Genomic DNA, 15,911 nt, shown 5'->3' with positions numbered 1-15,911 from the left:
TGGTTTAGAATCATTGATGTACTATAACAGTTTTTATTTTAAATTAGCTTTTATTTTTAGATTGTTTAATTTTTTTTTTTAATTTACATCAAATTTTTGTAATTTTGTTGTGCTTTTGCCAGTTTTCTTCTTCTTCTTCTTCTTTTTATTTTAGTTATTTTAGTACATCAAGTTACACTAAATGAAAATTGAAAAACTGGAAAGCAGCTGAAAAAAGTTATACTATAAAATTTAGTTTAGTACATTATGAAAATGAGAAATGCTGCCTTCAAAACTACCTTAATAAAATAAATAAAATTTTAACTAAAATATTTTATTTAAGGTTTTAGTTAACTATGACAAGTTGTTCAATTTGAGGTATCATATCATTGTCTAAGCAATCCAACTAACAATTTTCATTAAAATTTCAGAAGGACGGACCTGAACCATCTCGCATCATCGTAACAACTGCATAGCAATGCACAATCAATCACTCAGAGCACCTTAGCAACTGTATACAACGCCTTGGCAACCACTCACAACATTATGGCTTTATGCTGGTGAAGTTTGCATTTTCAAACACAGTCATTGTAGAAATGTAAAATCTGCTTAAAGCCTGCTTTTGCCATTACAGTCATTGTTGATTTTAGTAATGAGAAAAATTCTATAAATGTTCTTGCCACATCATGTGCGCCGTGGAGAGAGCAGGACCTTTGCTTTGGCTTCATGTAGGATGTGATGTGGCACTGAAAGTGAATGGAAAAGCAGCTCATGAGGTTTGGGAGTGGCTGCGCTGTCTCTATGAAAGGTCCAATGCAGTGAAATGAGGCTGTATGTGTGTTATTTTCAGATGTCTTTTGAAAATACCGAGAAATGAAACATTTATCCTGTCTTGAAACTCCCATGTGGTCCTTTATTGTCAGTCCAGGTCTTCTTCTAGTAATGCCAGCTGCAATGAGAGCCAGCAAGAGTCTAGATCATTCGTTCCATTTCTTAATCAGCTCAACTGATATAGAATTCAGATGCATGCAAATTACAAATATGTGTAAAACTGAACTATTTTTTTTTCCACTGATGCAATTGTTGGGCCGAACGAATAGCCTAGGACTGAACAATTAATGAAAATAAAATCGCTTTTTACTAGTGTTGTCAAAACGATTAATCCCATCCAAAATAAAAGTTTTTATTTACATAATATATGTGTGTGTACTGTGTATATTTATTATGTATATATGAATACACACTCATGCAATATTTATCTTGAAAATATTCACATGTATTTACATGTATGTATTTATATTTATATAATTGATATTATAAATATATTTAATATACAAATATAACATATAACATAAAAAATTGCAATCTGATTTTTTTCTTCCCCGAATCATTCAGCCCTTTAATACTCCATTGACCACTGAACAAAATTGTGAAAAATTATGAGGTAAACTGCAATAAAAAAGTTGTTTTAAGGCTCCTTGCAGTATTATTTTATTTTATTTTATTTATTTTTTGCTGAAATAAAATACAATTATTTCTTTGCATTAAATACACATTTTTACTTTATAGTTCATCATCATCATTATAATAATAATTTTATATAATTGTTCCGGCCAAATTGTGTCGCTCTAAAATCAAGCACAGCAAACCTGAGCTCTTTTTTAAAAATGAGTTTATTCCATTTGTTCATTCCAAATAATTTAATCATTAGTATTTTTTCCCCCAAATCACTCAGTCCTAAAATAGCCCATCAACAACAGACAGAAATGATTAACAGACCTGCTGGCAACCAAGTTACATTGACCAAGCGACCCATTTTTGCAAGAATAACAGACCAAATAATCCTCCTTCAGCTGCGTAACACTAACCAAATAACCCAATGCCAGTGTTCGTGTGCTGTTTTTGCCTCAAGCGCATCAAATATTTCAACCCACAAGTGTGTGTTTTCTGCCATTTCGCAGCTGTCTGATGGATTATACTGAGAGAAGTGCATAAAAATAGCTCTTCCATGTTCATGTGGTAAAGGAAGTTGTTATATTATTCATTTGAGCTGGTGCATCTGGTTATGCAATCTTCATCCTCAACAGATAAATTCTCCCACAGATGCATCCTTTTCTTTAGTAGGCCATGAGTTCCTGTGGCTCAACAACCTTATTATGTTGTGTTTTACATGCACCAGCAACTCTCTATTTCTATCTACAGTTGTCTGGACAGCAGCGTCTGCTACGACAGCGATGAAACCAACGCTCGTAGTATCTCCAGCCTCTCCAACCGCTCCTCTCCTCTCTCCTGGCGCCACGGACAGTCCAGTCCTCGTCTGCAAGCAGGCGATGCTCCTTCCTCAACGGGCAGCAGCTATGTGTTGGGCAGCAAGGCCTCATCTCAGTACACCTCTCACACCATGCCTGCCCGCTGCTCCAGCCGCCTCAGCCACACGTCACGCAGCGACTTCATCGAAGGCCTGGACCCCGGAGACAGAGACCTCAAGTCTGGTTACCTGAGTGATTCTGATGTACTCTGCAAGAGCCTTAATGACGACGACGATGAAGACAATCTGGCCAATGGGTGAGCGTCTGCATGTGTTGCTTTGCTAAATATCTCTAGTTTACTACACTATATAAAAAGAAAGCTTCCAAATAGGGCTGGGCAATACATCTAACAATATGACCATGCGCATCTAGTCAGTAAATCTGGTTCCTTGATTACCTCTAAATCACCATCACCTGCTTATAATTGGAGCGGCATTTAATAGACAGAACCGTAGATCCCTGACAAGCTATGCAATATCACGTTCATTATCCCAGATGAATCGCCTTCGATAATGAACGCGATATTGCGTAGCTTGTAAGTGATCTACGGCTCTGTCTATTAAATGCCGCTCCATTTGAAAACAGGTGATGGCGATTTAGCGCTAATCACAGAACCAGATTTACCGACTAGATGCGCATGGTCATATCGTTAGATATATCGCCCAGCCCTACTTCCAAAAGTAGGTTTTCATAGCGATGCAATAGAAGAATGCTTTTGGATTCCTCAAAGAACCTTTCTGTGAAAAGTTCTTAAAATTTTTTTTCAAAATTTCTTATTGTGAAGAACATCTCAAGACACCTTTTCCACAATAGAGAACCTTTTGTGCAGTGGAATAGTCCTATGGATGTTAAAGGTTCTTCATCAATGTCAATAAAGAAGCGGCACTTTTGAGAGTATAAGAACCATTTTGGGTTCCAAAAGAACTTTTTAGTTAACAGTTCTTAAAAGAAGCATTTGTTCCTCAATTTTGAAAAACCTTTTCCCACTATAACGAGTTTGTGCAGTTGAAAGGTTCCATGGATGTTTAAGGTTCTTCGTCCGTCCATTGATGCGAATAAAGAACCATAATTTTTGAGAGTGAACCATTTTTTCAGTAAAATGTGCTTAGAACCATTTTAGACATCTAAAGACCCTTTTTCCATTATAAAGAAACGTGGAAATGTTTCATAGATGTTAAAGGTTCTTCATGGAACCATTGATGCCAATAAACACAACTTTATTATTGAGATTGAACCATTTTTTGGAACCATTTTGGTTTTCAGTAAAATGTGCTTAAAAAAACAAATTTTCCTTCAATTTAAAGAACATTTTTCCATTATAAAGAAACTTGGGAATGTTCCATGAATGTTAAAGGCTCTTCATTGAACTATCAATGTCAATGCAATCACTTTTTAGTGAACAGCTCTTAAAATAAGCATTTGTTTCTCAATTTTGAGGAACATTTAAATAATCTAAAGAATATTTTCCTACTATAAAGAACCTTTTGTATAGTGGATTGGATCCATGGGTGTTAAAGATTCTTCATGGAACCATTGATGCTAATATTTCAGTACAAAGCTCTTAACAGATTTTTCTTCTTCTTCTTAGTTTAAAGAACATGTTAAACATCTAAAGAACCTTTTTCCATTATAAAGAAACTTGTTCCATGGATGTTAGAGGTTCTTTCTGGAACCATCAGTGCCAGTGAAGAACTTTTATTTGTAAGAGTGAACTGGCAGGCTTTATGAAGACATTCATAATGTGTTAATAATCTCATGAATGGGACTGTTATCCTGCCATGTAAGTATGCTAGATTAAAAAGTCAACAGTGAGCAGGGCATCAAAGAGGGCTTATGCTAATGAGAGGCCTGCAGAGATGCCCTCCTCCTGGCACAGCTTCATAACGTTACTACAGGATTCTCAGACATTTAAAAAGGATGCTCTAAAATGTATAAAACTTGTGTAGTTGGGGCTCAATGCATAATATTTTCACTGCAGCTGTGAAATCTGTATAGACTTCAAAGTTTGGGGTTGGTAAGATTTTTAAAATATTTTTGACTGAAGTCTCTAATGCTTAAAATACAGTAAAAAAAATATATTATTACAGTTTAAAATAACTGTTTTCAATGTGAATATATTTAAAATAATAATTGATTTCTGTGATGCACAGCTGTATTTTCAGCATCATTACTCCAGTCTTCAGTGTCACATGATCTTCAGAAATCAGAATAATTTGATGATTTACAGCTCAAGAAACATTTCCGATTATTATCAAGGTTGAAAACAGTTGTGCTGCCCAATACTTTTGTGGAAACTTTTTTTTCTTTGATGGATAGAAAGTTCAAAGAACAGCTTTTATTTCAAAATAGAAATATTTTTTAACATGTCTTTACTGTCACTTTTGATCAGTTTAATGCATCCTTACTTTATAAAAGTATGAATTCCATTAAAAAAAATCTTCTGACCCTAAACTTTTAAACACCAGTGTGTGTTGACTGTCACTCTTGGTTCAGTTCAGTGATATTGATTATTAAGTATGGCAGATTGTGGGATTGACTCTGGAAGATGTGTTGTGAGCATCAAAAAGATTAATTCTCAGCTTTATGCAAATGAGAAGCATAGAAACATATTACTTCAAGAGAAGGAACATTGGTTGTACCCTATAGTAATGTATCATAAATACACAGTTGTAATCTCCGTCATGCTCATGCATCATATTTTGTGAGAACGCTTCACTACTTGAGTTCCACTTTAAAAAATAAAAAAATTAAAAAAAATCGGTGTTTTTTAATTTTTTAATCGGTGTTCCAAATTTCTAAAGATTTCATTTTTTCATGGTATTATAGATCAAAGCACGCGTTGACATCTTCACTTCCCTCTTTGAACTGTCTCCAAAGCCAAACTTTTTCTGTGCAGCTTTAGCAGCGAACCTGCAGCGTTTCAATGCATCCAGTAACATCCAGTATTTTCAGATGTTTTTTGAAAATACTGTGAAATGAAACATTTATTCTGTCTAGAAACTCCCATGTGGTCCTTTATTTTCAGTCTAGGTCTTCTTCTAGTAATGCCAGCTGCAATGAGAGCCAGCAAGAGTCTAGATCATTCGTTCCATTTCATAATCAGCTCAACTGATATAGAATTCAGATGCATGCAAATTACAAATATGTGTAAAACTGAACTATTTTTTTTTCCACTGATGCAATTTTTGGGCCGAACGAATAGCCTAGGACTAAGTGAAAGTGACGTGACATTCAGCCAAGTATGGTGACCCATACTCAGAATTCGTGCTCTGCATTTAACCCATCCGAAGTGCACACACACAGAGCAGTGAACACACACACACACTGTGAACACACACCCGGAGCAGTGGGCAGCCATTTATGCTGCGGCGCCCGGGGAGCAGTTGGGGGTTCGGTGCCTTGCTCAAGGGCACCTCAGTCGTGGTATTGAGGGTGGAGAGAGAACTGTACATGCACTCCCCCCACCCACAATTCCTGCCGGCCCGAGACTCGAACTCACAACCTTTCGATTGCCAGTCCGACTCTCTAACCATTAGGCCGCGACTTTCCCCAATTAATGACAATTAATTAAAATAAAATAGCTTTTTACTAGTTTTGTCAAAACGATTAATCCCATCCAAAATAAAAGTTTTTATTTACATAATATATGTGTGTGTACTGTGTATATTTATTATGTATATATGAATACACACTCATGCAATATTTATCTTGAAAGTATTCACATGTATGTATTTATATTTATATAATTGATATTATCAATGCATCCAGTAACCATCCTTGTCATTCTGCAAGGTCATCTCAGATTTATCATCACTCAATGATTTTATTGTAATTTGCATGCCATAGTGACCTTGTGCTCCTCTTGGACTCGGTCAGCACGCAGCAGCAGGAGTGACAGCAGGTGTCTGCTCTGAACTCAGTCACCTCCAGATTTGAGGACCATAGCCACTCCTGTACTGGCCTCGATTGTCTTTCTAATTCCTCTTTTTCAGCAGAGAGTTTGAAGTTTTTAGCACAGCTCACTTCTCGGTCACACCCCCCCCCCCGAATACACACGTTGCACGCGTAGTAAGATGATGAAATCCAGGCCAGGACTCTTGGGCGTGAATCTGGGCTTTATCTGGGAGGCTCATGCGGAGGGATTTAGCGAGTGCCGCATGATGGTGGGGTGATCAAACCCAGCCCCCGTTCAATGCAGTGAGAAGAGAGAGCGAGAGAAACTTACATAAGAGAACAGCCCTCAACAATACAGATCATCAGAGAGCTTTGGGTCAATTGAAGGAGCTGTGGCTTACATTATTGGGCTAGATTTATCCCTCCTGTTGTGTTTGAGTCAATTTGACCCACAATTAATTTTAAACAGTTTATTTCTACTTGAAATTTTGAGAGTGCTTTCTATTAAGGATCATGGATGTGCATGCAAAGCTTCGACACATGGATGTGTTTTGGATAGGCTGTATATTATATAATATTATGACTCATGTGTCGGAGTCATATTGACCGCTATTGTTTTTAATGCAATTTTCCCAAAATCAACACTATATAATCACTAAAGAGTCAGGTAAAAAACTAAAACCTTTATTGTATTTTGTCAAACACTAAAATATACAATACAATATGAGATTTAGGACTCAAAGTATAAAAATATAACAAAACAAAATAGAAAAAAACAAAAACAAGGAATTGTTACATTTTTTCGCAGGTTTTAAATTCTCTAACAAGCTACAAGAGTGGGTTTCTGGTTTCACGTTAATCCTCTTTTGTGTTTTTTTTTTGTTTGTTTTGTTTTTTTGCAAATTGCATTGAAAAGTCCATTTGACCTCCAACACCAAAGTTCTTCTCCATTTTCGAACACAGTGGGTTTGCACATGCAAACACTTAGATTTGTTGGATAAATTCTTCATAGTTGTCAAACTAATCTAATATTTTAAAAAAATCTGAAATTATAAGAATTTCCCTCATTTTCTGCTTGCCATTAATCTAAAATAACACAATTGCTGAACATTTAATAATACAATTTTTAACATTTAAATATATAAACAAATATTTTTTTGATGCATTAACTGAAACTGCATTCCCAGCATATTTTGCATAGGACTGAATTGGGAATGTAAATGTCTTATTTTAAAAGTGTTATTTTATGCAAGGAATAATTTAGTAAAATCTAAATTATGTATGTATTCATTTAAATCTACTTAAACTTAGTTAACATGTAGTTACTCCTATAAAATTTTCTTAAAATCTAAGTGTAAAAAGGCTTGTTTCAATTGCATTAAAAAGTTCTCCTGAATTTAATTCAGCTCAATGTATGTTTATAGCTTTTTTTAACATGTTCATACTACATGCTTGCAGTAGATTTTTGTAGCTTTTGACAGCGAGTGGCATGCTGGTGATTTGAGCAGAAGAACTGCAAGAGTTAATTCAGTGAGGACGAGTCTGGATGTGGTAACCATGGAGATAAACTGATGAGGAGATGGAAGGAAACGGTGAGGTTTTCCCTCACAGATGCTTCAGTCGCATACGATCAATTCCATGTTCTTGTTGTTGTGAGTGTGCATGTGAATACATATCATGGTACTTTTGATATGCATCATGAAATGACTGATTATGATACAAGACAACAGAAAGGCTGTGATTATGTTGGAGGTTTGTGTCAATAAAAGTGGAGAAAATAGCACAGTTTAGCACATATCACATTTGCATGAGCTGAGCTGGAAGATGACAGTATATTCACTTTTGCTAGATAAGTAATCGTAGCTAAGAGCTGGTTTGGAAGCCAGCTGCTGAAGTTTGCTGCTCCTCAGTTTATAAATACAGGCAAAAAGCTAAGACTGTAGTTAGACAGATAGCATGTATTGATTGTGTCTGGCCTTAGACGAGCACATGTTAGCGTCTGTTGCTGTGTGCCTTTTTCCCCTGAGAGTGTCATTGGATAGTGACCCGTTCTGTTCCTATTCATGGTCAAACTCATCCTGGATATTTAATGGTAATGCAAAGTGATTTACTGATTTTCAAGTGCTATGTTTTTAAGACAAGTAGCATGTTTTCCCAGCATTAAGACCAGCATTAGGGCAATTAAACATACTTCCACTCCTGCTAATGGAAATAAGCTAATTTTTTATTTAATTCTTATATTATATTATATTATATTATATTATATTATATTATATTATATATTATATTATATTATATTATATTATATTATATTATATTATATTATATTATATTATATTATATTATATTATATTATATTATTTATTATATAAATGTGATATGTTAATTACTTACTATATAAAATAATATTTAATTTATTGTTATAAAAATATAATTTAGTACTTAAATATTTTAATAATTAAAATGTTACAAAACAAATATTTATAATTTTAAATGTATCATTAATAAAGTTAATAATTAATAAAACAAAGTAAAAAAATAGATATATTTTCATATAAAATAAATATTTGCATGGTAGTATTTTTATTTGTGTTGAATCAATTTAAACGAACAATTTATAATCGTGCTATTTAGTTCACAAAATGAAAGTATCATGCGTTTTGTTGATGGGATTTCATGGTAAAATGTGCTTAATTGCTGAAATAGAAGAATATCTTAAAATGCTCCAGTTTGTATGCTTTTTATTTACTTATTTAGATTTTTTTATGGCATTCATTCACTGAAGAAAATGATTCATTGAATTTACAAAAAAAAATGTATGGTAAGTGGTTGCAATCTTTTTATTTTAGCTATATTTAAATAAACTAATTTAGTTGATTAACTTTCAGAAAGAAATGTTTATTTAAATGTAGCTAAAATAAATTGATTGCAACCACTTACCATACTTTTTTTTTTGTAAATTCAATGAATCATTTTTTCAGTGCTCTTGCACAATACCGCTGCAAATAAAGCTTATGAAGGTTACTTTAACCTTCTTTGTATGATCTCATGTTCTGAGGTCTGAGTGCTGTTCCATGTTCTGGTCTCCATATGTCCCTGTGGTACAGATATTACGCTCTCATATTTCACCCTAAAGCTTGACCACACAGTACATACGAGAGGATGATTTCAGTGCTGATATTCCTGTTAGTCACACTGTCTCTGATGGTCAATGCTCCGAGATGCTGAAAGATCACAGGCTGAGCAGCTTGACCTCAAAACGTCTATCTGACACTTTCTGAGAAGAGAGCGAGCCATTCGTTTGGCAGTTAATGACCTGATGATTTATAATACACACAACAGCAGCAGACACTACAGCAACTTGTTTACATATTTGTATATAGTTGTATTTAGATGATCCTTTCTGCAAAAGGTATTTTTATTGGCCACTGGGTAAAAAGTGTAATAATTGATATTAGTAGTAGTAGTAGTATTACTTTATTGTTCACCCTAAGCTGAAAATCCATCTTTGGTCTCACCATACAATCACAAAACATTTAACAATACACAACATTCAATAAATACATCTAACCATACACAACATCCACAATGACAAAATTAAAATATACATTTCCTGCCTCTCATTCAAAAGACTTATTGCATTTGGTACGAAAGTTTGTTTATAAATTGCTTTAATTGCTTTTGGTGTTCTGTAACTAGGACGTGATGGTAATATTTCAAAAACATGATTCAAGGGGTGTTTTGTGTCTTTTGTTACAATCAAAGCTTTTCTCTAAACAGCAATTTGGTATAATGGAGCGAATGACTTTTGCTTTTTATAAGCTACTCTTATAATTCTGTCTAATTTAACTTTATTCGCAGAAGTAACTCGTCCGAACCACACAGTTATATTATACCCTAAAACACTCTCAATTAAACCTGTATAAACTCTTTGCAACACAGCTTTGCTCACACAAAATTCTTTCAGTTTCCTTAGCAAGAATAGCCTTTTATTTGCTTTCTTACAAATGAGAGCCACATTATCAGAGAAGTTCAATTTACAGTCAATCATGATTCCTAAATACTTAAGTCGTCACTGTTTCAACAGTTTGATCACATAACATTATGTCTGTTAGAGGCTCTGAAATTTAAAATCAACTCTTTTGTTTTACTTACATTTATCAATAAATAACTTTCTTCACACCATATTAGGTTTAGTTTTTATTTTCAGGTTCCTGATCTGTACTCTAAGATATCTGCAGTAAAATATCTGAAGGGTTAAAGAATATCTTCGTCTGGTTGTCTGTGAACATGCAGCAGCTGTAGCGGTGTCGATGCATGGGCTGGGATGTGTTGCCATGGTAACCCCCATCATCCTGACTCTCGTTGACCCAGTGAAGCCGTGTGTGTGTGTGTGTGTGTGTGTGTGTGTGTGTGTGTGTGTGTGTGTGAGTGCAGATGGAAAATGGCTGCTGATGAACGGCTGCATGCCACTGATTCTGGATGTGCTAGTAATCAGTTCAGCTATGGCTTTTTTCTTGTTTCTTTTCAGGCAGGGTTTTTACGAGGCATTAGGAGTGCAAATTACGTCTGCAAACTGCATTGGGATTGTAGCATTAATGGTTATTAAAATGAGGAGTAAAAAAGACATCTCTGCATTTCTTCCCTTCTCCAGCTTGTTTTCAATCTAGTTGTCTTATAAACCTAGCATTGTGCGTTACGATTATTGTCAGCTCTTTCATTGCTTTGTTCTTTTGTAAGTCGTTTTTGATAAAAGCGTAAGCGTTTTGTGCATAAATGTATTGTTGCATAATGTAAGTATAGAATTAATGTGTATTTACTGTTCATTTATTCTATAGAAAATAAGCACTGTAAACAAAATATATAATAATTTAACTGAAAGTATTGTAGAAATGCATCAATGTTACCTTTTATATTTATACAGTTTTAGTATGAAATAATATTTTTAAATATTTTGTTGTTGTTTTCATTATTTTTATTTGTAATTATATTACAGAAAATATATTTAAGACAATGCCTTTCATGGAAAAGAATGAAAGTATTTATAATAATATTAATTATTACTGTATAGAATGATATTTAAAAGCACAAAAGTAGTCATATAATTTATTTATATTTATAAACTTTATTATTGCAATTATATTTTACAAAACAATAGATGTCATGGTAAAACAAAAATATTTATTAAAATAACAGTATAATTTTGAGAATAATGAGAAAAAAATATAATTAATTGTATTATTTACATTAATATTTAACAATACAATACCTGCAATAGCAATCCCTAGCAACTACTAGCTAAACTTAGTTCAAGCTAAATGTATATGCAGTTTGTTAGAAATTCTAGACACGCAAGTATCTCTGCAACACAGGATTTAGATATTTTCAAAGCCTCATTCACAAGAAGCTTTCACAGGATGTGATCCATTAACCATAGGAGGAAAGATGACCAGATCTCTGAGCATGTGGTTATCAGCTGTCCTCCAAACAAATAAACACACCGTGAAAACATCTGGAGAGGTGTCTGGGGTCTTGAGGGGTGTTATTGTAAGACTCCCGTTACATACACACTCTCTATGTGTGGTCAGGCTGAATGCTGGACGCATCAGTAACTCTACTGCATCAGTCTTGTGCAGGACAGACTTCTCTGTGCTCATAACAGAGGGTGTGACGAGGTCTTACTTCACATGTTGTGACCCCTGCTGGAGACATACTGTAGCTGAAGAAGCCTTTAGTTTAACATGCAAGTCTTTTTTATTTTTCAAGATGTGCAATGCAAAGCAAATGAGATTTTAAAACGTAGAGAAGCACAGAAGCATGTGAAATGCATGTGTGTGACACACCCGTCGGTGAAATATTATAACAGCTTCTCTCTGCTGTGGGTGTCTGGTGTGGGTGTCAGTGAATTATCGCTATTATTAGGTTTCTGCTGTGCTGGTGCAGATCCGTGTGCTGTGCATTGACATGGAATTGCCGATAAACAAGTAAATAATTAAAGAAAGGTTTTATCTCCATGCAGAGATTTAAAATGAAATGGAGACTTTTACAGGAATAGTTCAACGAAAAAAATAAAACATTTAATTTGCTGAATATTTACCCTCAGACCATTCAAGATGTAGATGAGTTTGTTTCTTCATCAGATTTGGAGAAATGTAGCATTTCATCACATGCTCATCAATGGATGCTCTGCAGTGAATGGGTGCCGTCAGAATGAGAGTCCGAACAGCTGATAAAAACATCACAATAATCCACAAGTAATCCACACCTCTCCAGTCCAGCAATTAACACCTAGTGAAGCCAAAAGCTTGTGTGTTTGTAAGAAACAAATCTATCATTGAGATGTTTTTAACTTCAATCGATTGCTTCTGGCTAAAATACCAGCCCATAATCAATAATAATGCTAAAGTAATCCCATCTGAATCTGGATGATATCCACACAGATCAAGCACCATTTACAAGTCTAAAACAGCTCTAAAGAAATATGTGAGTGGATTTTAATGTGAGAGGACAACAGGAGATAAACTTTTCCACAGGAGGAAGCGTTATTATGCCGTAGATTATAGACTGTCACTATTTTAGCCCAAAGTAACAGTTTGAAGTTAAAAACACCTCAGTAGTAAATTAGTTTCTTACAAACATGCAGCTTTTGGCTTCACAAAACATTAATTGATGAACTGGACTGGAGTGGTGTGGATTATGATGATTGTTTTTATCAGCTGTTTGGACTCTTTCTGATGGCACCCATTCACTGCAGAGCATCCATTGGCGAGCAAGTGGTGTAATTTCTCCAAATCTGTTCCCATGTACTCAGATTTGCTGAAATATAAAAATATGCAAATATGCAGAGATCCTAATATGAACTTGAGAATTTCTCATTAAAATTTCTTCCCAGAGCAAATGATCTGATGAGCTATCCATGCTCATTTTATAGCTCTATACACTTTATATTATTGTCTATTGACTCATTAGTGTATATTTTATTACTATAAAAATAAAAGGAGAACCATTTGAGATGAAGTTGATGTCTAAGTGATTCATAACTGAGACATATATATCCTGAGCAATGATTTTTCTTCTGAACATGTTCATAGAAAGTGTATATCTCTTTTATTAATGTTCCAGGCTTGAGTTGCTGTATTGTGGTTTGAGATATTCACAAAATTTGTTTCCAGTTCTGTGAACATAACTCACCATCTTACATCTTGATCTAACAGATGCTTTGTGTAAAACACTTTCTAAAGCACTTTGTTACATAAAAGTCAGTCAATTACCACACAGTAACACGTGCATGTGGAGCATTTGTTCATGCAAAAGTGGTTTGATGGGTTTGAAGTCATTTGATTTATAGTTTGACTGAAATCTTGATTTAATAATTGGGTATAAAGTGAATGATGTGTTATTCATGCACTGCATTGGTCTGAATCGCAGAGTTCAAAGTAGCCTGATGTAGTGATGTTATGCATTTATCATAATGCCAAACAACAGAAATAATTATCTAATGCACAGAAGTAAGTATTTTATAATACTCTGTACTGTATTTTATTGCTTTACTGAAAAAACAATTGCAGTCTATTTTACTTCCATGTGTTTTAGATTAAAACTAAGGAGCCCCACACATGACATGCAAGAAAAAAATTAATAAATCATTCCCTCGATGTACTTAAACGTGCACATGACTACTATTTCGTTCCCTTGATTTACTGAATCATGCACACAATTTATAAATCGAGGTAACGAAATAGTCTACTTTTTTCTTCTGAATGCCATACTAAAACTGAAAAAGACGGTTCTAAATTTGAGGTTGCACTCCTTATTCTTAACTATTTAAACATTAAGGTATTGCATTATGAGAAAACATTTTTTTTTATTTAATGTCTTAATCTGACTCTTTTTATAAGCCTTAAAATATATTTATAGGGCTGTAAAGTTACTGTAAAGTAAATCCGTTTACTATTTACGGAAACACGCTGTTTACACATTATGATTATCCATGCTTAGTAATCATGTGCATGCATAACCTCATGGCTAAAAGAGCACGGCCACACACAGTGTGTTTGGTATAGATATCTGTGTGTATATGTGTAGACATGGTTCGGCACCACTGGAGCCACATGAAAGAAATGAATGACAGCAAACCATCCGAGCTTCATTTCACTCAGTAACGTGCTCACAGCTAATATATTCCTGCATTTCCCTGTCCTTCTCACGCTCACATGGTGCTCATTGAGTCTTCCCCCTCCAGACTCTGGCGTGAATGAAGCAGAAGCTCGAACATCAAAGGTGAACAGAGATAAAAGATATTCACTGTGAGTTTAGCCATCTGGAAAAGCCATTAAGGGACTGTCATGGAAAGTTTGTGTGTTTCTGGCTTCAGCTGCTTCAGACACAGCCAGAAGTTTATCTCACCAGTATTTCAGTAGATGTGGGTGTTGTAAAAAAAAACCTTGTACTGTAAACTGTACTGTACATTATAACAGGTACTCCGCTTGTGCTCTGTGATGATATGTTGATTTGATACACTACCATTCAAAAGTAAGATTTCTTATAAAGGCTGCGTTTATTTGGTAATACGGTAATATTGTGAAATATGGTCAAAATGTGTATATATAGTCAAATGTAATTGATTGCTGTGATCAAAGCTGAAATTTCAGTAGGACTGGAGCTATCGATTATTTTAGTAATTGAGTATTCTACCGATTATTCCAATGATTAATCGAGTACTTCGGATAAGAAGTGATTTTTCTTTATTAAAGAGCAATGCTAAATATACAAGAGAAAATAAGATAGGTCTCTTAAAATAAATCAACTTATTTGTTTCCTTTTCATAAAAATATACTGTTTTATTGCTGAAATTGCATGCATTAATAACCATGAAAACTAAACCCATTTAATGCATTTACCATAATTGCCAAATTACATACAAAATGCAAATACAAATGTATCACAAAAAAAGAAAAAATAATAATATATATATATATATATATATATATATATATATATAAACAACAACAACAACAACAAGAAATAAATACAAATAATAATAATCATATCTAAACATTGCATTTATTTTGTGCAAATTAACTTCCGAGTTTCAGCCTAACTTAAGCTCAAGCATGACATAAGCCTTTACTGTCTTCTTGGAAGGCTTTGTAAGATGCAAAAATCAATGGACAGGAAGATAACTTGGAACAAGAACATGAGTCCAGACACAATTTCTAAACACATTTTTCTGTAACATGAAATTAGTTATTTGGAGAATATACCCTCTTAAATGTCTCTTTGTGTGTGTGTGTGGGGGGGGGGGGGATTATTTATTACCGTTTTACCGTAAATTAACGTTTATCGGGTTGTGCGTCAGTAATAATGGTCCGTGAGGAAACACAGTGTTCCATGTGTAGTTAATGGACTAAACAAAGCATAGATTTTTTTATTTTTATTCGAGTTACTGAAGGAATCATTTTAGCCCTAATTTTCAGCATCATTACTCTATTCTTCAGTGTCACATGATCTTCAGAAATCATTGTAATATACTGATTTGCTGCTCAAGAAACATTACTGATTTTTATCAGTGTTGAAAACAGTTGTGCTGCTTCATATTTCTGTGTAAACCATGATATGTTTTTTCAGTGTTCTTTGATGGATAAAAAAGTTCAAAAATCGCATTTATTTGACATACAGTAGAATGTTTTGTAACATTCTAAACATATTTACTTTCACTTTTGATCAATT

The 15,911-nt window shown here is 34.2% G+C and overlaps 1 protein-coding gene across 3 annotated transcripts in view; it reads left to right on the top strand.

The window, feature by feature from the left end:
- nav1b (neuron navigator 1b) overlaps positions 1–15,911 on the top strand; it is a 73,801-nt gene that overhangs the window by 15,214 nt on the left and 42,676 nt on the right. For all 3 annotated transcript variants that reach the window (XM_059570405.1, XM_059570407.1, XM_059570406.1), the window contains one exon: positions 2,182–2,544. In XM_059570405.1, coding sequence (XP_059426388.1) covers positions 2,182–2,544 — 363 coding nt within the window. The remainder of the gene's footprint in view (positions 1–2,181; positions 2,545–15,911) is intronic.

Source organism: Carassius carassius, chromosome 17, assembly GCF_963082965.1.
Source record: "Carassius carassius chromosome 17, fCarCar2.1, whole genome shotgun sequence".
NCBI classification, from domain to species: Eukaryota; Metazoa; Chordata; class Actinopteri; order Cypriniformes; family Cyprinidae; genus Carassius; species Carassius carassius.
This window is presented reverse-complemented; position numbering and strand designations above follow the sequence as displayed.